The 27,278-nt window shown below is 28.5% G+C and overlaps 2 protein-coding genes and 1 pseudogene across 7 annotated transcripts in view; all 3 read left to right on the top strand.

The window, feature by feature from the left end:
* LOC145187445 (aryl hydrocarbon receptor nuclear translocator homolog) overlaps positions 1-6,627 on the top strand; it is a 45,511-nt gene extending 38,884 nt beyond the window's left edge. For all 3 annotated transcript variants that reach the window (XM_090088291.1, XM_090088283.1, XM_090088297.1), the window contains exon 18: positions 6,015-6,627. In XM_090088291.1, the coding sequence (XP_089944417.1) occupies positions 6,015-6,430 (416 nt within the window). In that variant the 3' untranslated portion in view covers positions 6,431-6,627. The remainder of the gene's footprint in view (positions 1-6,014) is intronic.
* A 1,273-nt stretch (positions 6,628-7,900) lies between these two features.
* Positions 7,901-10,082, top strand: LOC149893055 (uncharacterized; annotated as a pseudogene).
* Positions 10,083-14,081: 3,999 nt separating this feature from the next.
* LOC145187381 (uncharacterized) lies at positions 14,082-26,717 on the top strand. 4 transcript variants are annotated; one of them, XM_090095125.1, is made up of 7 exons: positions 14,082-14,425; positions 16,167-17,013; positions 19,669-19,892; positions 20,103-20,195; positions 20,348-20,435; positions 20,642-20,746; positions 25,260-26,717. In XM_090095125.1, exons 2-7 carry the CDS (start codon positions 16,197-16,199, stop codon positions 26,378-26,380), a joined length of 2,448 nt encoding a protein of 815 aa, XP_089951251.1. In that variant the 5' UTR covers positions 14,082-14,425; positions 16,167-16,196; the 3' UTR covers positions 26,381-26,717. The 4 variants fall into 4 exon arrangements, with proteins under 4 accessions (XP_089951251.1, XP_089951263.1, XP_089951258.1 ...); XM_090095137.1 differs by lacking the exon at positions 14,082-14,425 and adding an exon at positions 15,180-15,260; XM_090095132.1 differs by lacking the exon at positions 14,082-14,425 and having other exon boundaries at positions 16,129-17,013.
* The last annotated feature ends 561 nt before the right edge of the window (positions 26,718-27,278 follow it).

Genomic DNA, 27,278 nt, shown 5'->3' with positions numbered 1-27,278 from the left:
TAAGACCAATAAATAATGCTGAAGCAACATATTTGAATTTAAATAAAAAGAAAAATGACTACTCAAACCTTATCAAAACTATATTCTGAAAAGATTATTCAGCTGATAACCCTAACCTATCTACCATGGTTTGCTCAAAATGTAGAAAAAAGCTTACAGGGGTTAATCTTTACTTCACTATACAGCTGTGTTATAAAAGTAATTATAACTATATTGATGTTATAATATATATATTGATGATATAACTGTATGATGTATATATATTGATGATATAACTGTATGATGTATATATATTGATGATATAACTATATTTACTTTAGTCAAAGTTTAGTTATGTTACTTTGGTTATTATAATTGCCATACATATGCTATAAAATTCAGACCTGAATAGCAGAGTTATCAGAGGGAGAAAATGTGAATGTTTTATTTCTGAAAATGGACGCAAATTAAAAATGGAAAAAATATTGCTTCCTATGGTTGAATGTGTGTCAGGAAAACTTGCCTATTAAGGCGCTGAAGATGTTTCAAATAAGTTTGCTGAAAGACTTAAATGTCAAAATTGCAAAATTAGAAAGACCAAAGAATTTGACTGCCATTGTAAAATCAACATCCCCAACAATGCAAGGAAGAGTTCTGTCCAGTTCTATCTAAGATTTAAGCACAAATGACGCAGGGAACACCTTTGCTTTGAAAACTTTTAGTGAAAGGCAACTCACTGTCTCTTTCGGAAAGACTGAGGTTAAGAAACTTTACTTTTCTTTAGATAAATTGAACAATCTTCAATTAAAACTACATGCTAGGTAAGGTTTTGTTACTTAAAAGTACTTTAAAAATATTTTGTTATTGCCAATTTTTGTAATAACTTCATTACAATTTCTAAGTAATCGCAACATGATTGAAGTTGCACAATTTATTAGAAGTGAGACAGGACGGAAAAGTATGGAATCTGGCTTTAATATTAAACTGATTGAGAACAACGAGATGATTGAAAAATAATTCAATGTTGATAAACTCCTATTGCTATTAGATTTAAATGAAAGCAAATAGGTAAGTAAGCTATTACCAAAATTATTGCAATCTATATCATTCATTTTGTTTTTTTATGGATATATAGTTGGTAGAAAAAGATACTCCTATTGTGTATTGCAATTACATTGAAGAGCTTGTAGCAATGATACGTCATCACAGAAGCTAAGAAACAAATAATGTTGGTATCAAATTATTTGTAGATGGAGGGCAGGGATTCTTTAAAGTTACTCTGCCAATCACCCTAAAATCAAAGTTAGAAAATATTGAAATTCCAGAGAAACTGAGCAAATATTTTAAAGATTCAGGTGTCCACAAAACTATTATATTGGCCATTTTGCCTTCATTGAACAAAAGATACCATAATTTGCAGTTAATTTTGGATAAGTTGAACATTTCTTCCTTAGATTACACATTATCTGAAGATCTAAATGTTTTGCTTCAAATGGTTGGAAAACAAACTGCAACATCAAAGCACCCTTGTCCTTATTGCATTACATCATCTCCTAACTTATCAAAGCTGATCATTATACCTTAGAATAAAAAAGCTGATTGTTATACCTTAGGATCTTTGTGTAGATTGTACTGATGGATGGCTGATGGTGTAAATTTAAAAAAAGCAAAAAGTACACAAATGTTGTTAATCCCCTTATATCAACAGGTGACAAAAACAAAAAAAAATACTAGATCTTGTAAATATTCCTGGCCTACATATACTGCTAGGTGTTGTAGACGAAATTTTAAAAGAAATTGAAAAAAATTTCTTTGAAAACAAGGAGCGTGGGTTACAGTTTGTTAACTGATATCTGTCTTTTAGTTTCCACTGTCAAATACACTAAGGTACTTAGTGATTTTGAAAAAATGTGCTATGGTTGTTTTAGAAAATCATTAAGCTCCACATATGTCAAAGATTTAAAGGAGTGCTCTACAAGCCATAGAAATCCTACAATTTCTTTGAAGGTATACATAGTTGATAGTGTTGTGACCAAAACTAAAAATTGTAACTAGCTTAACTAAAAAAATCGTAACTAAATTTAGTCGACTAACTTTTTAGTCTATCTAAATTTAGTCAACTAACATTTCAGTCAAACTAAATTTAGTTAACTAACTTTTTAGTCTAACTAAAATTAGTCAACTGACATTTTAGCGTAACTAATATAAGTCAACTAATTTTGTAGTCTGACTGAATTTAGTCGACTAAATTTTTAACTTGCGAAAAATATATTGTTACTGTTACCCAAAAAATACTTTTTTAAAATCTCGTTATGCATTAGTTGTGAAGTGGTTTGAGCACCATGTTTTTAATTACAAGTTGCTGTAAGTTACAATTTTTATCTGCAGGGCATCTATTTTAAGGTTCGATTTTCAGAGTTTTCCAGGTGTTTGGAGAAAGGTTTGTAACATAGACACCTGAAATTTTGTGAAATCAATTTATAAAAATAAAATGGTCCCATGTTTATGAATGGTGTGTTATGTGCAGAAGCATATTTGGATTTCCTTTATATAATACCTGCAATCATTTTTTTGAGGTAATAATACGTAATTTATTTCTTTCAACACTCATAAAAACACAGATATTTGCAGTGACAACAATAAGGCAATAAACAGGCAACGTTTCCCACATTTTACAACGGATTTAAGCCAACAAAAACGAAAAAACTAATGTTTTTTATTATTTCATTATTGTGTAATTGAATATATCTTGTTCAACTCTCAATTTTGTTTTTCATTTAAAAATCATTGTTAAAATGCTAGTAACTTATCATGTTTTGTGTATAAAATATAAGCTGTTTTTGACAGAGTTGTTCTGCTAACAAACTAATTTTTATTTAGTTCAATAAAACAAAATTTGGGGCAATACTAGGTACAAACAAAACAATTTTATTACCTAATTCTTACAAATTATATTAAATATTTTAAATTTCTTAAAAACAATAAATTTTGATGAATGTCTTTAAATTGATTTATTTTTCATAATTCAAATATATGTTTGTATAATTTCATGGTATTGGTTATTCAATTTTTTTTTTTGCACTAAATCTTGTTTTAGTCAACTAATTTTAGTTAGACTAAAATGTTAGTCGACTTATTTTAGTTACGCTAAAATGTTGGTGGACTAAATTTAGTTAGACTAAAAAGTTAGTCGACTAAATCTAGTAAGACTTACAAGTTAGTCGACTAATTTTAGTTACGCTAAAAAGTTATTTATCTAGTTTTAGTTAGACTAAAACTAACCTTAACTCCCACCCCTAATAGTTGAGCAACATATTATTGAATTCATTGACATGAAAGGTGGAGTCTTCAGTATAATAAATAATTTTTAAATTTGATAAAAATTGTTTGTAATATTAATAATTAAATATTCTATTTTAACAGTTGAATCGTAAAATTTGCACAAAATGGGACGAATATTTATTAAATAAACCTGCATTTCTTTTGTACTTCTTATATTCTATAAGCTTAGGTTACTGGACCAAACAGGCTCTTGAATCCATTCATCAGGTTTCAATCAGTTTTTGCGAATGGGAAAAGTTGTAGAGCACAGCCCAAACTATATAGAGGTGTTAAAAAACACTGTTGTTGCTTACAACTTCAAGCAATTTTAAAGTAGCTTTCTATTTGCAGGAATGTAGTTTGTAAAAAATAAAATATTAAACCTCCTATGAACAAACTTTTAGTATGATTTTGAAGTGTAAATATCAATCATAATGGAACCATAAAGAGCAGAAATTTATTTTTTATGGTAATAAGTGATTGTAGCAAACCCTACTCGACCCCTAATAGCCCTCTCCTAGGGTATGGTTCCTAAAAACTCGTTTTATTTTGTTTTACATTAAACTAGATCAAAATTCATTGACAGATTTTAAATTACATTAAAAATTTTTTTTGTTTCAAAATTAAAACCATTTGAAGTTTTTTCAGGGGATAATAGAGGGTAGTTTTAAGCTTTGCATGGTTATAAATTTTAAACGAAAAGAGATTTTTGATGAAACTTGAAATCTGTTGATGAACTTTGATCTAGTTTATGATAGAACAAAAAGAAAAATTTTATGATTAAAGGAGACGTAGATCTAGGAAGGGGGCAGTTAGGGGTTGAGGTGGGGTTGGTTTAGCTCCAATTACCCTAATCTTTTGCAAGTTATCCTCATTTGACCCCAGTATCAACATACTAGAAATCTGAGTGTGCCTTATGCTTCTTAGTTACCTCTCTTGAACAAAAAAATATCTGGGCACTCTCCTAAAATATGCGATTTCTCCCCAGGCCTCCACAAAAAAAAGTTGTCTCTTACATTTTTTAAATGATGAAATGTTTTCTGATGATAATCAAAAAAAAAATTCTGGTGGACGTGTTGCAAGGTCTTAGAGCATGTTCCTATGCACCGTGAGCAGTAGAAAAACAGTGAGCTTAAATTCATCATCTGTTTTTTAAAATATACTATCAATTTGTTTACCAGCACCACCAAACAAAATACGAAAAACCATTTCGAAATATTTTATCAGATGAGTTAAATGTCATTCTTAAAGACATTTAACTCATCTGGTAAAATATTGATATATTTTTCTTTGATGACATTCAATCTATGTTAATTAATTGTGATGATTGTATTGTTTCTCAGCTTAATGAAAAAAATATACACATACAGTCAAAAATTTTCTAATTTGGTGGTCCTGTATTTCTTTTAGAAACATGTGATAATTTTTCAGTTGTTGTTTAGCACAATGGCACCGCTTGCAAATTCCTTAATTACAAGCATAAACAATAAAAACAAAATCTGCTCTATTTGGAGCAGTTAGATATTTAATGTCTAAAGAAAATTCTCAGCAATCTAACATCTGAACTCGATCACGGCTGATCTAAAGAATCAGCTCAGTAAATGAATTTAACTTTATAAACGATAATTCTTATAAATTCAGATCCAATGTACTTTAGTCCAATGGTCATTATTTTGCTTTCTGTTTTTTCAAGGTGCCACTGTGCCTTAATGCAGGACATTTTGTGTAACTCAGTTTCAGCTCATATCAGCTAAGTATGGACTTAAAAGAACAAAAATGTAATACAGATTATCTAATATATATAAAACCCAAAGTTTGTATGTATTTAGGTGTGTACTTTATACAAATCCACAGTTTTGATCCGATTATTAACAATTTTTGCACAGACCCCTTATTTTACCAGGGCAAGATCATTGGCTACTTTTTGTCCAAAAATTTTGACCCTATAGGGTACTTTATTTACTAGGGTCACCCTGATTTACTACACAGGGTACCCTAACGAGGCAGAATCTCACCAAGTGCCTTTACAAAAAGTTGTTCACCACGGTAGATTTGTATAATAAAATTTTCACGGTATTGTGCTCACACCCTAGGATGTCCTGCTTTTACCCTGACTCTGCCCTTATTTACTACACATGGTAAGTCCCAAGGAGGCAAAATCTCACAAAGTGTATTTAGCAAAAGTTGTTACAAGTGGAAAGGAATAAGGAAAAAACATAATTTTGACTTTTCTTTAATATCTTTTTAAGTGTATTTTAAAGATTTTCTTTTTTATCCCGGGCAGCCCTGGGTACTGACCAACTAGTATACTAATATTTTGCTAAGGGGTTATCATGAACTTATTACAATTTCTAGTAGTAATAGTCAAGCATGAAAACAATCAAGTTATCATAACTTTTGTGAATTTTTAGTTTTGACATTTTTTTAAATTTGTTGTTACATTGTCTTTCATTTTTATTTTTTCTATACCTTATAGAGCTCGATATATTTGAAGTTGTAAATAATTTCTTTGTAAAATATATACATTACAGATTACTGTTAATAAATAAACAAATTATTTGATATAAGATTTAGTTTACATGAATTTGTTACATAAAATTAAGATACATCGTGGTGATTACTTTAATTATCACTATCAAATATTTTTTTAAAAGATGAGATATTGATGTAAGATTTTTAAATACATATATGAAATTGGATAACTTTTTTTTTAGAAATCCAAGCAAGTGGTATTTTAGCTAATATGGCGCGGAAACGACAGCAAGAGATTAACTACGCTATACCACCTTCTTCTGAATGTTCTTTCCTATTCATGCATCACCCACCGCAATATTTTAATACGAGAGTCAACGAAGTTCGACAATTAGTTTCTTCAGAGTTATTAAATAGTGGTCTCACACTCGATAATAATAGTGATTTAACTTCTCATAAAAAAACAGATCCACGTGATGCAAGTGCATCAATTACCTATGAATACTCACCTCCTATAATTTTAGAAGATGGTAAAGCACCTCGCTTTGAGTCATTTAAGCAAGCAAATGTGAATGCCGCAGAGAACATTTCGTCATCTTCTTTGGGACAACGCCGAATAGGTTTTAACGTTCTACTTGACGAATGCAGCTATTTCTAAGAGCTTCCATAATAATTATTGTGAGTTTTTTCGTTTTCGTTGGCTAAAATCCGTTGTAAAATGTGGGAAAGATAGAATCGCTAACACTTTTATTTGGCTATTTTTGGATTTTTTTTGAAGTAAAAATCAATTTTAAAGATAAAATCAAGTTGTACCTTTTTAACTTTTATCAAAAGGAAATTGTTTTTTTTCAAAAACATAAAGAGTTTTATTCAGAATATATTAATAAGTATTATTCGAATAATGAGCCAGCAGCAATAAAATTTAAGTAACAATTCATATATTTTATTTTCTTTGTGAAATAATGCATTTTTGCCTAATTACGATGTTTGTGTTATGTTCCTTTCCAATAAAGCACACCCAAATTTTACTTGGCAAACCTAAATAATATTTTGTAACTTCTGATTAAATCTTTTAACTATAAAAACAAAATATAATTGTTGTGATAACGTTCAAGAGGGCATCGCCAACGCATAATTTTCATAATATTGAGCGAAATACTTTTTTTTATATCGACTGGACTTAAAACTTTCTGGTCGGACACAATTAGCAATAACTCGAGAAATTAATTCCAAATTTTTTCATCATGTTAAACATCATGTTAATTGAATTTTGTGTTTTTCAACAAAACCTTTCTTCCTTCTACCGTCTCTCTTTTTTTTTTTTTTGACAGTTTATGTCTCATTGTATCTCCTCAATACATCTCCAACTGAAGATTTAGCAACTTTTGACAACACTGCAACTTTTGAATGTGAGTCGGTAGGATTTTGAAGAAAAATTTCCAAGAATTTTTTCCGATTATTCAATTGTTTACTCATTTTGGACTGATAAACTGATAGCATTTGTAAAACATCAGTTAAATATATGTATATAGAACATCATTATAAAAAAAATTTGAAATTAATTCGTTAAGTATTTCTCGTGTTCACGGCAGTTTCAAACTTGATTCTAAACATGCGCAGTCAACAACTGCAAAGCATGAAAAAATGTCTAGTTTTTTTCCATTACTTTTTTCTGGAGCTCAACTATTCTAACTTGGATTTTTTTATGTTTGATATTTCAAATTTCCTCCAAATTGTAGCGATTTGTTTCAGAGTTAACAGATACAACCTTAAATTATAAGCGTTATTGTTATAATCAAGATTTTCAGATACAACCTTAAATTATAAGCGTTATTGTTATAATCAAGATTTTCAACAAAAGTTTTTTAATCAAAAGGTAAAATATTTTTCTTCAAATGTTTAGTTTTTTAATTAGCTATATTGTAATGAAACAAATTTTCTGTAGTTGAAAAAGTCTTCAAATTTTTCAAAAATATTTCAAATTCTTCAAATTTTCTGTAGTTGAAAAATTTTTTTTGTTTTTTTTATTTTATTGTCCTTTTTTTAAAGTTAATTTAAAATTTTTTTTTTTTTTCCTCACTTTTTTTATTCATTTTACATAACTGCTATATTTAGATATTTTGTAAACATGGACCATTTAACCAAGTTAAATCTTATCTGTTGAATATGTGGAGAAGATATAATGAAAGACTCAGTTGATGTGAGTAAATATTCTGAAAGAATCAAGAATTCATTTTATGTAAACACCAGTATTGACAATAAAAAAGTTTACTCACACAAAATCTGTAGGAAATGCATACCATTTTGAGGAACATTGAAAAAGGTTCAACCACCAGTGTTAAAGCAATCAACTGGCCATTACCATGCGCCAATAAATGTTTTTGTTGTTTTCCCAAAATTTCTGGGAGGAAAGTTGAAAAATTAAAACCTGGTCGACCATGTTTCATGGAACAAAATCAAAAGAGAGGGATCAAGCTGATCATAATCAGCTTAATTGATAATATACAAAATTCAACTTTGCAATAAAATGCAATTGATATTGAACCTGTATCAAATCCACATTTAAAATTATGTATATGTAAGTTATGCAACAGCATCATGTACAAGCCACTAATACGAAGAGTGTCGACATTTGTTTTGCTCAGTGTGTTTAAGGAGATTGAAGGAAAGTTGGAAACAGAAGCAAAATGGTTTATTTGTGAAAAACATAACTGTTCTGTTAAATACAATTTTAAATTCTGTTAATGTAATACAAATGATAGAGCACATTTAGGTTGCAATAAGGAATGCAAATTAAAATATACAGTTAAAAAAAATGAGCTTAAAAAACTACATGAAGAAAATTGTATTGGTGATAAGTTATTGCAGAATCAGATTTGCAAAAAAAACTACAAATGGACTTAATAGAATTCTTGCTGATCTATTTTTGTTAAAAGAAAATGATGCTTTACCACGGATTGTAGAAGATGCTGCATTGTATGTCATCAAGCAAAAGCTAGTTGACTCTGAATCAAACTCTTTTGCCTTTCCTTCCAGAGGACCAAGGGTAGGTGCATTTTAAGTATTATAGCATGTTATAATTTTTTTGTATAATATATATACTTTTTGTAATTGTATTAATGTATAATTTTTTATATATACCTGTTTATATTAGAAGAACTAAGATCCAAAACATTTGAAAAATCTCATGGACCAATTGTGAATAAACTTGATCAAGTTCTATGTTGTCTTAATGTTCAAAGGCAAACTTATTATGGAAAATGTTTTATGGGAAACCATGTGCATAAAATTTTGCAGGTTCTTTCATCCATATTTCTGCATACTTGTAAACATGAATTGTATAAATATCTTCTCAAATACATAAGTTCATAAATACATAAAGGTTTTTAAATGCTAATTTTGTAAATGTTCACTAAAATTATCTTTATTTATTAGCTAAACAGTGTCCTAGATCTTTGCAATTCAATACCTAAGATAGTATGCGATCTTGGATTTATTGATACAGATGTTCATTATGAGGCAAAGGATTTGAATGATAAATCTGTTGTTTTGTTCTGCAGATATGCGACATGATACAACTTTATGAATTCAAGTGAAATCATTAATAAGAATGCATTATTTTTCAGAATAGGGTGAAATTACATTTTTTTTTTAATATATTGTCTTGTAATATTCTCATTAAAATTTACTCTCATTTAAGTTACTCTTGTAAGGGTTATCGTAGTTATTCTTTTGTTTGTTTTCTACGTTCTTTTATTTATTTACTTTTTTTGATATTAGAAAGAGGCATTGAAGAATTAATGAGTTACTTTTGTAAAACATGGCCTAATGAGTCCATTATGCCAAAAATGCAAGTTATTGTGTTGATTTTATAAGAAATTGGGGTTTGGGTCTCGATACTTATGGAGAGCAAAGTTTAGAAAGCATGCATGCTGAATTTAATAATATGAACAGCATCTTTTGCCATATGAAACGAGCACAGCGATTAAAAAGTATTCTTTCTGAATATTACATCAAAAACTCCCCAGAAGCTTTGAAAATCAGACTAACCATTAAAAAAAGAAAAGCTTTGCGAAGGTTTTCAGATGAATTGTATAAACAAAATATAACAATACAACTTAATTTCAATGCTTTTTGTAAGAAATTTTTATTATATATATTATATATTGTATATTTCCAAATAAAATAAATAAAAATAGTTTATACTTTGAATTTCAATTCCTGGTATTAGAACAGCAAAGAATATTTTATTTTATTAATTAAACAAATTTAATTTTTATTCTTTACGTTTTACATCTTGTTCAGTATAACAAAACGGAAATTTTAGGGAAAAACGTATTTTTTTTGGCGAAAAAATTCTAAAAATATAAAGAAAAAAAAAAACGGTTCTTCAAACTTTGACAAACTCTTTAAATACCTTAATTCTTTCTATTAATCGTTCCAGATTTTCTCTAAAAATTTATTAAAGTACTTATGAAAAATTACTGACTTCCTTAAACTTCATACCAAAAAAATCACTGACTTAAACTTCATACCAAAAAAATAGGCAAAGTTCTAGATCTTATAAAAGTTTGACAAATTCTTTTGTTTAACATTTTTCTCTCTTGAAAGCTAGTAATAATAAACACTTATTAAAAAAAAAATTTAACATACCATTGTTATAAAAAAATGTATTAAATTAAGTAATTAGAGTAAGGCTTTTCAAAGTTTCTTTGCGTTTTGCACACTTTATTAAAAATCTAATCGAAAAATTATTTGTCATTGCGCATGCCCACAATAAAGTTCCATTACGAAACTGCCGTGAGTTATTGCTAATTATATCCGATCGGAAAGTTTTTAGCCCAATTAATAATAATATAATGTAAAGGTTTCAAAACACCAGCAAAGTTAGTTTTTTTATTACATTTTCAATTATAAAAATTAGGTATTCATCTTCATTTTAGGTTTCTGTTGGGATTCTTCTATATTGCCTCATAAAAAGGGCTAAAAAAGTGCAAATTCGCAATTTTTTCTGTATGTTATGTCTCTTGCATTAATCGGTTTAACAAAAATTCTTACTCTATAGTGGAACTTTATAATTGATGTTTTTTCAGATTGTTAATTTGATATATTTGCCAGGACCAAGTATCAAACGGTTTCTCAAAAGACTCAACAGATTTTCTGCGTTCAATTGTTTTTTGATTGTCATTAGGATATTTTAGCAGTTTCCAGGTAAAATCAAAATTCTTGAAACCATGGTAAGAATGTTTTTCAAGACAATAGTAAGTATACAACCCCTATCCTAATTATAAAACTTAAACCTATCATTTTCTGCAGCCTTTCACTTTCTTTTTAAGATGCATGAATAAAATCAATTGTGTCGACAACAGTATGGAAAGCCTAAACAAAATCCCAGCATTGTCACTTTCAACTGTAAAAGGATCTCCTAAAGACTTAAATAAACATCAATCATAACAGATAATATATGCATATATCATACATATATTAAATAAACATCAATCATAACAGATAATATATGCATATATCATACATATATTAAATAAACATCAATCATAACAGATAATATATGCATATATCATACATATATTAAATAAACATCAATCATAACAGATAATATATGCATATATCATACATATATTAAATAAACATCAATCATAACAGATAATATATGCATATATCATACATATATTAAATAAACATCAATCATAACAGATAATATATGCATATATCATACATATATTAAACTACGCAAGAATCGGTGCAATATATCAGTTTATTGTTTTGTAATGAATAAATTAAAAATATATCAGTTTATTGTTTTGTAATGAATAAATTAACAATATAAATCTTTATGTATCTGTTACTTGTACTTTTGACAGTTGACAGTTTTTCTTTACGATTTTTTTCTTCTGCTTTTTTTAAGTGTAGCCAAGGTTAAAAGGGTACCCCATAGATCCAATACTGGTTAAAAATATTTAAAGGTTTAAGGAAATGAACTTTATAAACAATCTTAACGCAGTTCAACTTTTTGTTCAAAAAAGTCATTAACAGTTATGGGTTATTGACGTGCTGATCCATGCTGTTATTTAATAAAGTTTGTTTAAAAAACGTTATGCGGATTTCCTTAAATTTTTGATTGGTTGTTTTTAAACGGCATTTAATAGTTTTGTTTAGAAAAAATTCGATTCAACGCATCTTAATGTTGCGCTTCTAGTTTTGAAAAAGAAATAACATGTAGTACTTGGATAATTTTGTTTTGAAGTATGAATCACATGTAGTATATATGGAGGATTTTGTTTAAAAAGGGTTTTGGAGAATGATATTTATCTTGTGGTTTAGGTTTCGAAGAATGGTTTTTGTGATAAAAAAGTTATAACACTGAAATTAAAATAATAAGTTGACGTATTATGTTTTAAAGTGCCTTGTTTGTCATTATCTACTTTCGCAACCCATTTTTACATTACCGACTATAAAAGAGTGTCCTAAAATGTATATAAACCATTTTAACTCATTTAGAGATTTTAACTCATTTAGAGTTGAAATTGTTGTTATACAATTTCATTCATTATTTAGCTTTCATAGCACTACTTTATTACGGCACCCCCTCGTCCCTTTTTATTTAGTTATTATTGCAGATTATGAAGAAACATCGTATTCATATTTAGGTTTGATCAACAGAAAATACTCTAATTCTTTTTTAGCATTCTTTAGTAACGCTGTTTTATCTTTATTTTGAAACTTCGCATCAGAACGGAAGTTTACGTATATTACTTTTGTTACGTCGTAACAACGAATATATTACATTACGTTATAAAACGAATGTATTACGTTATTTCGTTATTACCTTTAATTATGAAAGTAATACGTTTTTATTACGTTTTAAAATAATGCGCAAAATTAAAAAATGGAGGTGAAGAGATTTAATGTTTTTAAGGAAAAATTGAGTTAAAATACTTGAAATGCTGATTGCTTTCCTAAGGTGAAAAAAAAATGAATAAACTATTTTTTATTTCAAACAACTACATCTTGCAAATGTAACTAGCACTAGTTTTTAATTTTTGTAAAAAATAACTCTTTCACTTCCATTAACTAACTTCACACATACTTAAAACGTTTGCTCTGGTTTATTAACGTTTGCTTTAGCTATTAACGATATAACGATTTAATCCTAAAATTGCCTTAAAAATCACAATCTGCAGTTGATTAATTAGATTAATTAGATATAACATAATACAACAAATATATATAAAAAATATATAACAATATATAACAAATATATAAAAATATACAACAATTTATAACAAATATATAACATGTACAAATACTTACAGATTTAAGAGCATTTCTCGTATTTCATGAAAAAAAAACTCAAAATCGATGGTAAAGTTGTAAATTTTGTGCCACTGTTATTTCATTAAAAACGATTAGCTCATTCATTAAAAAACAATTTTGATTTAAAATTTTTTCTCATTTAACCAAGCTATGCTTTTGGTGGAGATTGTTACTGTATATTTGACATTTAAATTCAGTTTTGTTATCAATCAAACAAAACTTAAGTATTAAACTAAAAGTGGCCGCATCTCCTCTGTAGTATTTAATGATTAAGTTTTCTTAATTGAAATTAGTCTCAGATTTTAAAATAACAATATGGATAAATGTATTTTGTGTTGTCGAGTATTTTGTTTTCTTGCCTAGAGCATGATTTATTTAAGATGCAACCTTCCGTGCGATAAGCAGTAAAATTTTAATGCGATAGCAGCAGCACCATTAAAAAGATTCGGCAAAAAGCTGTGTAAAAAAGGTTACAAGATTTTAAGTTTATAATCATGAGTTGCAGACTTAACTACTTTTTGTGTAAACTTGACGTGTCACTCCTTTTTTGTCAGTTGTGTTTCTTCAAAACTAATCGTGTGATTGTTTAAAAAGATACGAGTCACTATTTTCAAGGTGAAAAAATAACCGATGGAGTATTATTCTCAATACTGTAAATTCAGTTACATTACTGACTACTAAGAGAGTTGAAGTTACAGCGTAGCTAGACTCAATCTTAAAGCTCAGGCTCGTATTAAAAGCTCAGGCCCAATATTTTAAAAGTTCAAGATGGCAATATTAAAATTGGATATTTAACTCAATTTTAGGAAAAACCTTATATCCAAAGTTTTTATTTCTTATCCAGCAAAATACTAAGAAATTGTTTGAGTTAAATTTCCAATAAAAAAAAAAAAATAAATAAATAAATAACAATTAGGATATTTTTTACTTTAGTCACTTTCATAATCTGCAATAGAAAAAAAAAGAGGGGGGGGGGGAGGTTGGGTGAGCGAGGCGTGCATCAGCAAAAGTAAAGTTGTATCTAGTTTATTTGCACTGTTAAAAGAGCAGCTTGAAGTATTGAGTTAAGAGATAATCTTTTCTTGGATTTTCCCAGAGAATATTAATCAACCATTTTGTTAAAAAAAGAAAGCCAAATGATGCAGCAGAATCACTTTTTATTCTTGCTTTTTATTTTAATAATAACTCTTTATAGTGAGTGCGAACGTGCAAGCTGCAAACTGAAAATTTGAAAATTGCTTTGCAAATAGTTATTCTTATGATTATGCGAATCTCATGAGATGAACTGAATCATTAATAACCAAAGGATCATCCAAAAGTGGTTAGCAGTTTACCCATTACCATTTTTATTAGTTCTGCATTTTATTCAGCAAGTATAACAATCGATTTTATTTATAGAATTTAATTAATGCAGCCTCTGTGTTGTATATTCTTATTTGTTTCCGGCATTCAATCTGAATTAAAAATTATGTATTAACCTTCATTCTCTAATTATTAGATATTTTAACAGTGAATTAATATTTTATCTCTTTATCTTACTTGATTTTTACTATTCTGCCACAAATCAAAATCATAAACTAACTGTAAATGTTTTAAGCGAACTTTCCATTCGTTAATGTTTGTGCTTGAAAGATCTGAGTTTTTTTTGTGTATGTAAGGCATATGCATGCAATATAATAAGCCATATGCATGCAATATAAATAGCCATATGCATGCAATATAATATGCCAGATAATAACTCAGTGAAACTGAAGCAATCTTAAAAAATGTTAAAATATCATCGTTAGAAAACAAAACATTATAAAGTTTTCTTTCCTGAATAGGTTTACAAAATAAATTCTGTGCATAAAAAAAAATGACGACACATTGGCTAAATTTTTGAACTGAATTTCTGAAATTAAAATGAATTTTATTGCATTATCAAACCTTTTCTTTAACTTGAACTGTTCGTATTTATCGGCATTGATTGTACTTAATTATATTTTCGCGTAATGTTTTTAGTTCACTAAAACGACCTTTGTATTTATTTTTTGGCTTACTAATACGTATTTTCAAACGGATTTAATATATCATACAGTTTTACTATTATTGTTTATATTGCGATAAACCGCATACTGTTGATAGAATCTGGACTTAAATTTAAACGACGGAAGTAGGTAAATGATGCGGTTTTTTTCGATTTTTACACGGTGAAAATAGATATTAAAGAGAATTTTTAAATGGTAAACATGTTATCGCGACGGTTTGTGCCGGAGTTTGTATTAAGATCTGAATTCGCGAAAAAACCTTAATTTCACAACAAATATTTATTGCTCGCACTTTTATTGTTTTCATCAAAAAAGTTTTTAAGTTTATAATAAAGTGATATCTCTTGTTCTTTGTGCTTACACGCGTATTTTTTTTTTAAAGATTTCTACGATAAAGTTTTTCAATTTGAGTATTTATGGATATAGTTTTTTATTAGTAGATAAAGATTTTTTATTTATAGACAGAGATTTATTATTTATGAATAACGTTGCTTTAATTTATGGATAAAAAATTTTTAATAATTGCATCGATAATACATCCATACATCAGTAATCTATCCGTACATTGCAAATTTGTATTTAATTCGGTATTCATACATACTCATGCATATTAATAAATAGCAGATTTTGAGGATTTTCAATATATATATAATTACTTTATTTCTGCGTTTTGTCAACAAAAAAAACGTCTATAACTTTTTTAAAAAACTTAATTTGGTAATTTTAACAATTTTTTAATGAACCTAACAAATTGTGTGAGGAATTCCGATATAATAACGTTTAGTATTTAATCAGCACATCGCCTATTTTGCGTCTTCAAATTTTCGTAAAAGTATTTCTTAAAAATTCTTCCACCTAAAAATGATTTGCCATTATTTTGCTAAGATTTCAAAAACTTTTGCTGGGTCAGGATTTGTTTATCTTTTTAACACTATTATGCAACACGTTCGTAACGATATTTCGTAAAATAAAAAATTGAAATAATTTAGTTTAAAAAAATCTCATCATCAAATATACTTTAATCAATATTTTTAGTTTTATCACGTTTTCAAATTACGAATAAATATGGATTCTGCGCTTGAAAGCCCGATATATCGAATTAAAGACCGTCTATTTACTGCTCACCCATCTTCGTTTCGCCGGAGTTCGTTTGACGAATCAAAAGCGAGTGTTAAGTATATTAACGCTTCGTCACCATTAAGACACACTCAAGAAAGTGCAAGTGAAGCTCTACTGAGGCGTGAGCGGCGTAAAGGAATTACATCAAGTCCCGTTACACCTTGTTTAACTGAACTTGTTGAAGTAGCTGAAACTATAACTTATCGAGAAAGCGGTCTCAAAAAACTTAAGTCTGGTTCTCGCGAATCTATTGCTCGCTGGGAGAAGGAAAACGAGTTTTTATTTACACTGATTGAGGACGAGTGCGATTGGCTATCGCGGTTGTTTCCAGAAGAAAAAATTGACTCCGGCTTCTTTTTTCAGTATTTAGAAGACGGTGTTTTGTTATGCAAACTTTCACAATTATGTCAAAGCTATTCTGATGAATATGCTAGTAGAAATAACATGCCGCTTCGAACTTTCAATATTGTAATACATCCACGAATAAAATGCCGTGGTAAAATTGGTCAGTTTATGAGTCGAGAAAACGTCGAACTTTTTTTAAAGTGGTGTCGTCATCATAATATACCTGACCCTCTTTTGTTTGAGTCTAATGATGTAGTTGAAAAAACAGAGCAGGATGGTCTTCGAGAAGGGGCGCGTGAAATTGTTTTATGCTTGATGGAAGTTGCGCGTTTAGGAGTTAAGTGGGGAGTTGAACCGCCAAAACTAATTCAGCTGGAACAAGAAATCGAACAAGAAGAACGTCTTGATGTGACTTCAGGTATAAACCTTTCTTGCTTTTTATTTTTTCATGTTTTGTAAGACAAAGTAAACAATACAAATAATTAACACAAGTAAAATTTGTGCAAATGAAAATAACTATTTTAGAATAATTAATCAAATGGTTCTTCGCTGGCATCTTCGAGTCTTCATATTAAAGAAAAATAATTATTCAGGTTTTCATATTAAAAAAAAAAAACCTTTTGAATAAATTTTTTAAAGTACTGAATAAGTTTGCTACTTAAAAAATGTGACGTTAGATTACCCTATAAAGTTAGCCTTTAATCATCGCTTGTTTTTTCTTAAAATAACGGGTATTTTACAGATTCTAGAAACATAAAAATTATACAAGGATAAACATTAGTTTTGAAAAATATGCGAAAGGTTCTACCTCCTGAAAATAAATTCTCGTTACTCATTCTTTAACGAAAGAGAAGGAGGCTGAGAGTTTTCAAAGACAACGACACTGTGGAATCATTTTGAACTTAAAAAAAATGATGCTGAAAGTTTCACTAGTTAGGAATATTTCTCACAAAAATAATTCAAATCTGGCACAACCATTCGGAGATATTGCACTACAAGATTTTTTAGTAGGAAAAGCTTCATTCAAATATGGCCGACAAAGTATTTGAAGTTCTGAAGAAAAGATATTATAAAGATGTAGAACGAGCCATATCATGGCAAAAAATATTGGGCCATAATTGTCTCTTCAGCCAAAAGCCTTGACTCAAAATCACCGACTTTCAGCTTTTTTAAAACATTGAAGAATTAAAATCCTGACAAGAAATTTCTTAGTTTAAGAAAAACTAAAAATGAAACAAAAAACGTGACCTCTAATTTAAAGTTTTCAAAAGATTAACATCTAAACTATTTTTTATTTTTTTTTTATTTTTTATTTTTTTGCTTCTTTTTATTTATAATGAATGGTAATTATGGTAAATAAATATACCAAAGTACCTCTACGACATCATAAAATTATGTATAAATGGTAGTAACAATTAAATGATTAAGTTTGATTGCACATAACGATTTGCTTCGATTGTTTTAATGCCATAGGCTGTACTCACTTTTAAAACCAACTTATATACAACGTCTGGTAGTATACATTGCTTCTGTCCCTTTTACAATATTTCTTTTTTTTTTCTATGGCTATATATGGAGAAGCCTGTTTTATTAAGTAAGTGTGGGAAATAGGTAAAAAAAAATACTTTCGCAACAAACTTTTGTAATGCCTATGAAGTTTGTTCTAAACTACTCCTTCAAAACTAGTTTAAAAACTGGATGCCTCATTTCTCATGATATTACTGCAAAAGCAACATACGAGTTAAGATATAATTTATCTTATAAGTCAATTTAAACAATACTTTTAACATTTTTTTGTCGCCTACGACATTTTTTATTTTAAGACTGATATAAGGGAGAAAAGAATTACATGAGGTTTGCAGTGCCAAATACTGTAAATTTTCTTGTATTTTCTGCTCCAGAACTAAATAATCACCAGCAACACTCATGGCCTTAACGGACTGAGTAGAAAATATTTTATCAAATATGAACCAATCGTAGAGCCTAAGCACTTATCGATTCATTGCATATAAAGTAAGGCTTTATGAAACAATTCATTAAAAATCTTCCTTAAATTCCTTAAATCTTTCTGAAGCTTTTACACATTTAAAGAACTTTTTTTAAAAGTTATCTACAGCCGAAGTAAAGAAAATAATGGCTAATGACAACTTTTAATATCAATAAATACCAAAAGCAAGCCTGGGACAACCTTAAAGAAATGCTTAATAATTTTCTTGGGGACACCAGAGCAGACAATTACAATGAGCTTATTCGTTATTAACTAAAAACTTGTGATATGCAAAGTTTTCCTTGCCACATGCTCACCTGGACCAATTTAAAAATAACGTGGAAGTCTATTTGGAATTCAAGGGAGCGTTTATATCAAGATGTAATTGACTTCGAGCATTAATACGAAAGTATGATAGAAGACTTTATACGAGGGCTATAACGAGAAAATCCATAAAATCATAGAAAAATGATTAAAAATAATCATTTCTAAGCTTTTTTTTTCATTCTGTTACAGCAATTTTCTGTTTTAAATGGTTTTCTCGCAAAAAAAACTCACATTCATAGTAAAAACTCAAGTTCATAATAAAATGTTTGTTTTATTAATAAAGGTATTAATATTATAATAAGGTATTTTTAAAAATTTTCTTTAATTGCTAATTTCATTCTGATTGCTACGAAACAAAATCTTTTTTGAATAAAACATTAAAACTGAAATTAGTTACGTGAAAGATATAGCAATTATATATGCTGAGCCCAGATATAGCAGTTATATATGCTGAGCCCAGATATAGCAATCATACATGCTGAGCCCAGATATAGCAATCATACATGCTGAGCCCAGACTCAAAATTCCAGTTGACCGAAGTTACTTATGAGATTGCTAATAAGATTACGTAGTCCTAGTAAGAAAAGAGCTATTTTTAAAATACAAGAAGTTTATTTAAAATAAAGGCAAGAAATTTTAAAGAATCTTCTTTCTTTAAAGTATGTGTATTTCAGCGAGATTCCCTCAACACTTACATCTAAAAATATCTATGTATTCGAAATATTTAATTACAAATATAATAAGATTTCTTATTCTTAGACGGCAGCACCAGTCCTATATCAATCGACTCTGGTTTCGATACCATAGACTTTGAAAATGATTCATTAGCAAGGGAAAATTTAGGCAGTTTTAAAAACGGTGATACTATTGATGGAAAACAAACTCAACAAACTTGTAAAAGCATTCAAAATTCGACAAGTACTTCAGACAATAAGCCGAGGAAAAAATCTGCCGCAGTAACTAAATCAGAACTTGATGAAATGGTATGTTAAATAAAATTCTACCCCATCTCACCCTACCCTACCTCACATATCCTTCCCCCTTCCCTCTTAAATGCGATAAAACCAATCTTAAATACATCTTATTTCTTTCCTTAATTTTTTTTTTTTTTTTTGGGGGGGGGGGGGGCTTTGTTAAAAATTGCTTAGTTTTTACAATAAAATTATAATGAAGAAATATTAACTTTCAATCAGGTCACAAGTTTGATTGAAGCATACAATATTCAAAAAGCAACAAGACTTAAAGAGGGGAAATATATTATCTTAGGTCGAGTGATGTTTGTTCGGGTGAGAGGATATCTTACTTTTTTTTTTTTATATTTAAATTCTTTTTTTTTTTTCAGCGTGTTTCATTTTTTTTCAGGTTAGTTGGGCTTTTTAAAAAACTGTTCATTTTACTTTAATCCTTCAGTTGATTTTAAGTAGATATTTACATTTAGCTTTTAAATAATCATTGCATTGTTCGAATTGGAGGGGGTTGGGATACTCTAGAACATTACCTCATCACTCACTTGTCTTCTTCAGTTGGTAAATTTTTTTTAATAGTATAAAAGAATTTCTTACTTTTTTTTTAGTTTTTAAAAAAAGTATTTTAATCGAAAAATTTTTACGCACGCAAACAAAATTTCGTTTTGTAATTTTATTTGATCGATTCTCAAAGGAAATAGTTACATGATAATTTTATTTGATCGATTACATTCTCGAAATGTTTACATGATAATTTTACCTTTTAGTCCCTGACTGTTTCAAAGAGAACAATGAACAATGCTCATCTGATCCTAGCTCACATAAATCACGGAAGAAATCTTCATTTTTTAAATCTAAAAACTCATTACTCAGTAAGTTTTCTAAGGGTAAATATTATAAAATGTGTCTTCGTAACTCTACGAACTTCGTGAATACGAGGTTTGTAGTGTTAGGAAGTTCGTAACACTACGAACTTCGTAAAAAATTTCATACTGTGAAAAAACCTTTGCGATCATAAAAGAAAATCAAAAACTCTTAATTAGGTACACCTTTTATTTTTAAACAAAGATGAACTTATTTAACGATTATAGAATCATTCGCGTAAAAACACGCGTAAAAACTCTTAATTAGGTACACCTTTAATTTTTAAACAAAGATAAACTTATTTAACGATTATAGAATCATTCGTGTAAAAACACGCGTAAAAACTCTTACTTAGGTACACCTTTTATTTATAAACAAAGATAAACTTATTTAACGATTATAGAATCATTCTGGTAAAAACACGCGTAAAAACTTATTTAACGATTATAGAAAGTTCGCTTAAAAAGCGTGCTTTGTTTTATAACATCAACTCCTGGTTTCATTATTTTTTTTCAATGTTCAAATATTGAGCGAACTAAATAAGAACGATTTTTAAGCGGAATGATTTTCATCATAATCCGTGATCTTATTACTTTCATAATCCGTGCTCTTATTCGTAAGTTTACTGAAAAATAGTTCTTTTACTTTTAAGTTTTTTAAGGGCTCAGCGGAAAAATTACTCAAGTAAATTTTTTCAAAAATGAATTAAAATCTCTTGTATTTGGTTACTTCCCTAGAACCATTCATATACATGTTTTTCTTCTGAAGTGTATATGGTTGTCAAAAAAAATGACGACGAGAGAAACAGCGACTTTTGTAAGAATTTAAAGACTTAGCTGACCATAAAAAGCGAAAAAGTTTATCATCTTTTTGATTATCATATTATTAATTATTATATTATTGATTTATTTCGCTTTGAAATCAAGATGGTTTTCCACATAAAATTCATGGCTGCTTTTTTTTAACAACTCATGTTCTTTTCTCAAAATCTGTAATAATGCTTTTTGTGCCTAGCGTGGTATTAAGAAGTCACGCTGAAAAAGAAAAGTTTTCAACTTTCACTACCACTCTTAGATTCTAGAGGAAAGCATGAGAATCATAAAAAGCTAGATGTAATAGAATAAGAGTCTACCTCAGTTCTGAATTTTCGAAGATGTTCAGAATGTTTTTAGATTAACATCCAGAGATGAAAGTTTTTAAAAAAATGGATTTACAGAGATATTTTAAAACTTGAATTTGACATAAGTTTTGGCTTTCCTTTTATAGACATTTTTGACTCTTGTGACAACTTACTGCAATTTACACACAAAAAAAGGGGATAACCTTTCAAAACAGACAAAAGAGTTTTAAGATCTGACAAAGAACATCTTTTATAAAAACTTTGAATTAATTTTTCAAAAAAGTCTGTCAAACCAAAAAAGTCTACCAAATTCTGTTCAAAAAATTATGTAGAAAAAGTCTGCCAATAAGTCTGCCAAACCCTGTGACTGAAATAGGACAAGAATACTACAAGAAACAACTTGCAATACACAATATTTGCATACATGACATTTACAGGCAAGAATTCAATGTACATCTACCCTGAAAGTTTTGCTTATATAGAGGCCAAATAATATCTATCATTTCTTCAACACTAAATTGATGTTCCAGCAGGTTTTGAAATGTTGCTTATTTTTTATAGATATCTGCTTTTTACGAAATATGAGCAGGTACAAAGTAAGATTCTTAAAAAACTTGTGCTACATAATACTAAGGTAATCATAAATTACCTTGTTCTTTATCACAACAGAATGCCTTATGACTGACACTTAGGTAGGTTAAAAAAGAAAAAAAAAGAAGACAGATTTCTTTTCCAAAACGGTAAATATCATTAAGAAAGCACGATCCTTGTGCACGATCCTTGAAACATTGCTTATGTAGAGTACCTACTTACTGATAATTTAAAGGAGAATGAAAATCCTGTAGTTTAAGTTAAGGAGTTTTAATTCAGCCTGGAGAAAGTTATTAGAGCTCCAGAGGTTAATGTAAGATTAAGAGGAATAGCTTTTCAAAAGCTCTTCTCTCAATGACTGGTCCCTATTTTATTTATTTGATTTATTGAAAAGAGAAAAATCATTCAATAGTTTAAGATCAGCCATTAAAGATTCTGGGATTGCTAATTTTTTGCCACTTAACAAAGCTAAATTTGATGACATTCAATCCTTTCTGACTTATGTTACCAGTCTGTAACTTTCTACACTAACCTTTCTTTTGCATCAAGGTAAGGAGATGAAGCAGTGAATAAATATAATTAAAGGTTCTAGATCTTAAAATGATTTATTTTGATGTAGTAATTACCCAATGTACAAATGTTAAATCCTACAAATGTTAAAATATGATTAGTCGTTTGCATTTAATTTAAATTAATTTATAAAATATAAAAAACGAATTATGACTATCAATAATAGCCATAATTCGTTTTTTACTTGGATATTTTATAATTATCTCATGTACCATATTTTCTGTACTTGTGTGATATTTTATAAATTAGCTCATGTGCTTTACTTCTGTATTTGTGTGATATACAATAAGTGAGGCTACCATTTCATCTTTTACAATGTTTCCAGTGAATTTTTAAAGTGTTATTTACTAAATGAATAAAATAATTATTGTAAAAGTTTAGTAAATGATTATCTCAACTTTTTTTTAATTATAATTTTTCTGCATTTTATAAAAATAAAGATAATGTGAATCTACAAAATCTACATGGATACGACACTCTGCATGCAGCAATTATTTTCTAGTATTCTAATAATAGTTAAAGTTTCTATTTAAAAAAAATTGAATTCTAAAAAAATTGAATTCTAAAAAAATTGAATTCTAAAAAAATTGAATTCTAAAAAAATTGAATCCTATAAAAATTGAATTCTAAAAAAATTGAATTCTAAAAAAATTGAATTCTAAAAAAATTGAATTCTAAAAAAATTGAATTCTAAAAAAATTGAATTCTAAAAAAATTGAATTCTAAAAAAATTGAATTCTAAAAAAATTGAATTCTAAAAAAATTGAATTCTAAAAAAATTGAATTCTAAAAAAATTGAATTCTAAAAAAATTGAATTCTAAAAAAATTGAATTCTAAAAAAATTGAATTCTAAAAAAATTGAATTCTAAAAAAATTGAATTCTAAAAAAATTGAATTCTAAAAAAATTGAATTCTAAAAAAATTGAATTCTAAAAAAATTGAATTCTAAAAAAATTGAATTCTAAAAAAATTGAATTCTAAAAAAATTGAATTCTAAAAAAATTGAATTTTAAAGTTCCAAGTGAAATCACAAAATTGGTTAATGGAATTGTGAATTCTTTCACATTTCCATTAGTTAATTCCAATTGTTTAAACGTGAATATACTTCCAAGATAATTCCAAAGTTTTTCCCATTTAAACAGAGCAAAAATTTAAAAAAATATTGAGTATAGGAGCTATTATTCTTGGAAACCTTGAGTGTATTCCAAATTTCAATGAGAAAGCTAAAGTGAATAGGTTCTATAGTTTGCTCTTAACAGTTGCCCGTCTTGTTACGGAAAATGGAACTTGTTTCAAAATAACATAAACCAAAAATAACATGACCTAATCGAAACAGTAATTAAAAAATCTTTAACAAATGTTTATAACGACCTTCAGAGTTTCTAAATATGTGTTTGAAAATCAAGCTGCACTTCTAGTCCAAAGGAGGACTTAACCACAATATTTAAAATCTTAATTCCTCTGCCAGTTGATTTCGTCTGTTTACAAATTAATAAGAAATATCTGCGGCATTCCTTTGTTTGAATTATAATTTGAATTTTAAAATAATTTACAATACCGCAAATATTTGACAAAAAGGAATTTTATGGTTTTTTATCAAGCAAACGTAAACCTACCTATTCTAACAAATCATGTGTCAAAGTTCCAGAGGCGAAATCACGAAAGTTAGGTGGTTAAGTAAAACTGTGCATTTTAAACTATATACACCATTATATTGTAAGAAAAAGTCACATATTGTCGTTGTCACAAGCATGCACCACTTGAGTCAAAAAATTTCAAAATTTATTTCATTGATGAAAATTGTTGTTTAGTACAACAAACATTTTTGTGGTTAACATTACAGCAGCTTAATTACATTTCAAGTATTGTTACAAGATTATTGAATTCACAAAGATTTATAGCTGATTCCATAATATTGACAAAATCAACAGTTTTTTTGTATGTCCTGTAAAATTTAGTTTTTTGGACGCGTTTTGCTTGCGACAATGACAATATACCATAAATTTAGCTGCAGTCTTTAGAAAAAAAAAGTGCTCACAGATGTTAAAAGTTAAGAATATTAAAATTAAGGTTAAAATGTACATAAATGCAAAGCATTAAGTTCATCACAAACAAATTTTTTTCAACTGAGCCCTTCAAGTATTCTCTTCACTACTTCTCCCCACCCCCTCGCATTCTCTTTCCCCTTCGTTTTCCCTTCGTTTTCTAATAAAAAATTAATGTTTTTCATTTGTTTTAGCTATGTCAACACCAAATCTTCAAAATCTGTTTGGAGACATCAGTGGAGGGTTTTCTCCGACCAGCTCTAATTCTCCTCCTCTCTCGCGTTCTCCACCGGACTTATATTTTAGATCTCCGTGCAGCAAAGATCCTTATATTGAGCAAAAAAAGCAAAAAAGATATGATGATAGAAAAATTTCAGAGGCAATTTTAAGAGTGTCAGCTAATGTTAGCAATATTAAAAAAGCAGCTTCTCTTGATTGGACCCAATTATCTGAAAATAAATTTGACCAACAAAGGCTTTCATCATTTGTATCCTCTTCACAAAATGCTACTACTCATTTAACCGAAACAACTTCTGTGCCATCAGGAGAAACGTCGTTAAACGTCGAGTTTACCTTAAAAAATAACCTAAGCACGACGGCAGAACTCTCGCCACTTAAAGAAGAAATTTTAGATCCTATCAATATTGAAAAACTATCTTGTGAAACTACGAAAAAAGACCTTACACCATCAGCAAATGAATTTGCAAATAAAAAAACTTTTTTAAATAAAAATATTATTGAATCATTTGTTAAAAATAAAAAAGCTGACAACATTAACAAGAAAATGTTGCCGCCAAACGTAGTCCAAAAAACAAAACAAAATTCACCGCTTACTTATGCGTCGACAAAAACTAATAAACCTGTTTCTAAAAATAACATGGCATTCAGAAAAAGCTTATCAACTTCAAACTTATTAGAAAAAACATCGAAATCTATTGAGAAAGGGAAATCGTTAAAGAGCACTGAAAAAATCAAATCAACTTACGATTTGCAAGCAAGTTCGAGGACACTAAATGCTAGCAAAAAAACGAGCTCTTCAACAAACTGTTCAAGCAAAGCTACTTCAAAATCTCCAACACAATTCAAGAAACCGAATGAAAATTGTAAAACAGAAACTGAAAAGAATAATGTAAAAACCGTAAGCGGAGTATTGAAAAAAACTTTCAAAAGTGACTCGAGCAGACCTTCATCGAAACTTAAAAACACAATTGCAACAAGAGCAACATCAAAAGTAATAGAAGAATCAGCAGCAACCAATAATTTTTCATTTAAACCTTTGTCAGGGAAAAATGAAATTGAAAAACACGATTATTGAACAGTCTAAAATATCGATTTATCAATAACAATGAAATTTATTAATATCAATCAAAATACGAAGTCGAAAATTGTTCTTAACATAGATAACATTGCATTTTTATGAGGTCTTTAATTGTGTATAAATGAAGGAGTTGGTTGAACAATTGTGTTAATTTTAATTTGAGAAAGTAATCAAAAATAAGTGAATAATGTATTTATGAACAAAATAAAACGAAAATTAGCTTTGTTACTAATAAAAGTGTTGGTGAAGTTCTTAGCCTGTTTGGTTTCTTATTTATGTATACATGTATTGTTATAACGCTTTTTTCTTTGTTGAAATACTGATTGGTTTAAAACCATTTGATTTTCATAGATTCAAAATATTTCAACTAAACTGCAGAGGAACTCTGAAGTTTTCTCTTAGATTGAATTAGGAAATTACATTTATAGACATCCAATCAAAAAACTGGTCATTTTAGACTAAAAACACCCAAAAACAAAAAAATAAGACAAAATTGAAAGAAAAAATTTTTTTTATTGTTGACCCGTGGTATTTACCTTCTTCTATTCCGTTATTTCAGTGTTGCAACAAGCTCCAAGCCATCGGATCGTTATTTCAGTGTTGCAACAAGCTCCAAGCGTTTTGTACGATCATTTGTACGATCCATCGGATCGTACAAATGCCAACTGCTCCTTCTCTTCTAGCTTGTTTTGCACTTTTGTTTTCTTACAATCAGCAAATTGTAAAAAACTGCATTAGGCAATAATTCAATAAAAGTAATAAAAGCACAATAAAAATGATAATTCAATTAAAGAATTAAAAACACAATAACAAAAGAAATAAGTTGTAGGGAAACAAAATCACAAACAGTTGCCAAATTCACCCCCCCCCCCCCAGTTGATGGTATATATTTTGA

Source organism: Hydra viridissima, unplaced genomic scaffold (genome assembly GCF_058129835.1).
Source record: "Hydra viridissima isolate aposymbiotic clone 2 unplaced genomic scaffold, HvirCarnegie_v1 scaffold_1, whole genome shotgun sequence".
In the NCBI taxonomy this organism is placed as follows: Eukaryota; Metazoa; Cnidaria; class Hydrozoa; order Anthoathecata; family Hydridae; genus Hydra; species Hydra viridissima.
Note: the sequence above shows the minus strand (reverse complement) of the source record. Positions and strands in the feature narration are given on the sequence as shown.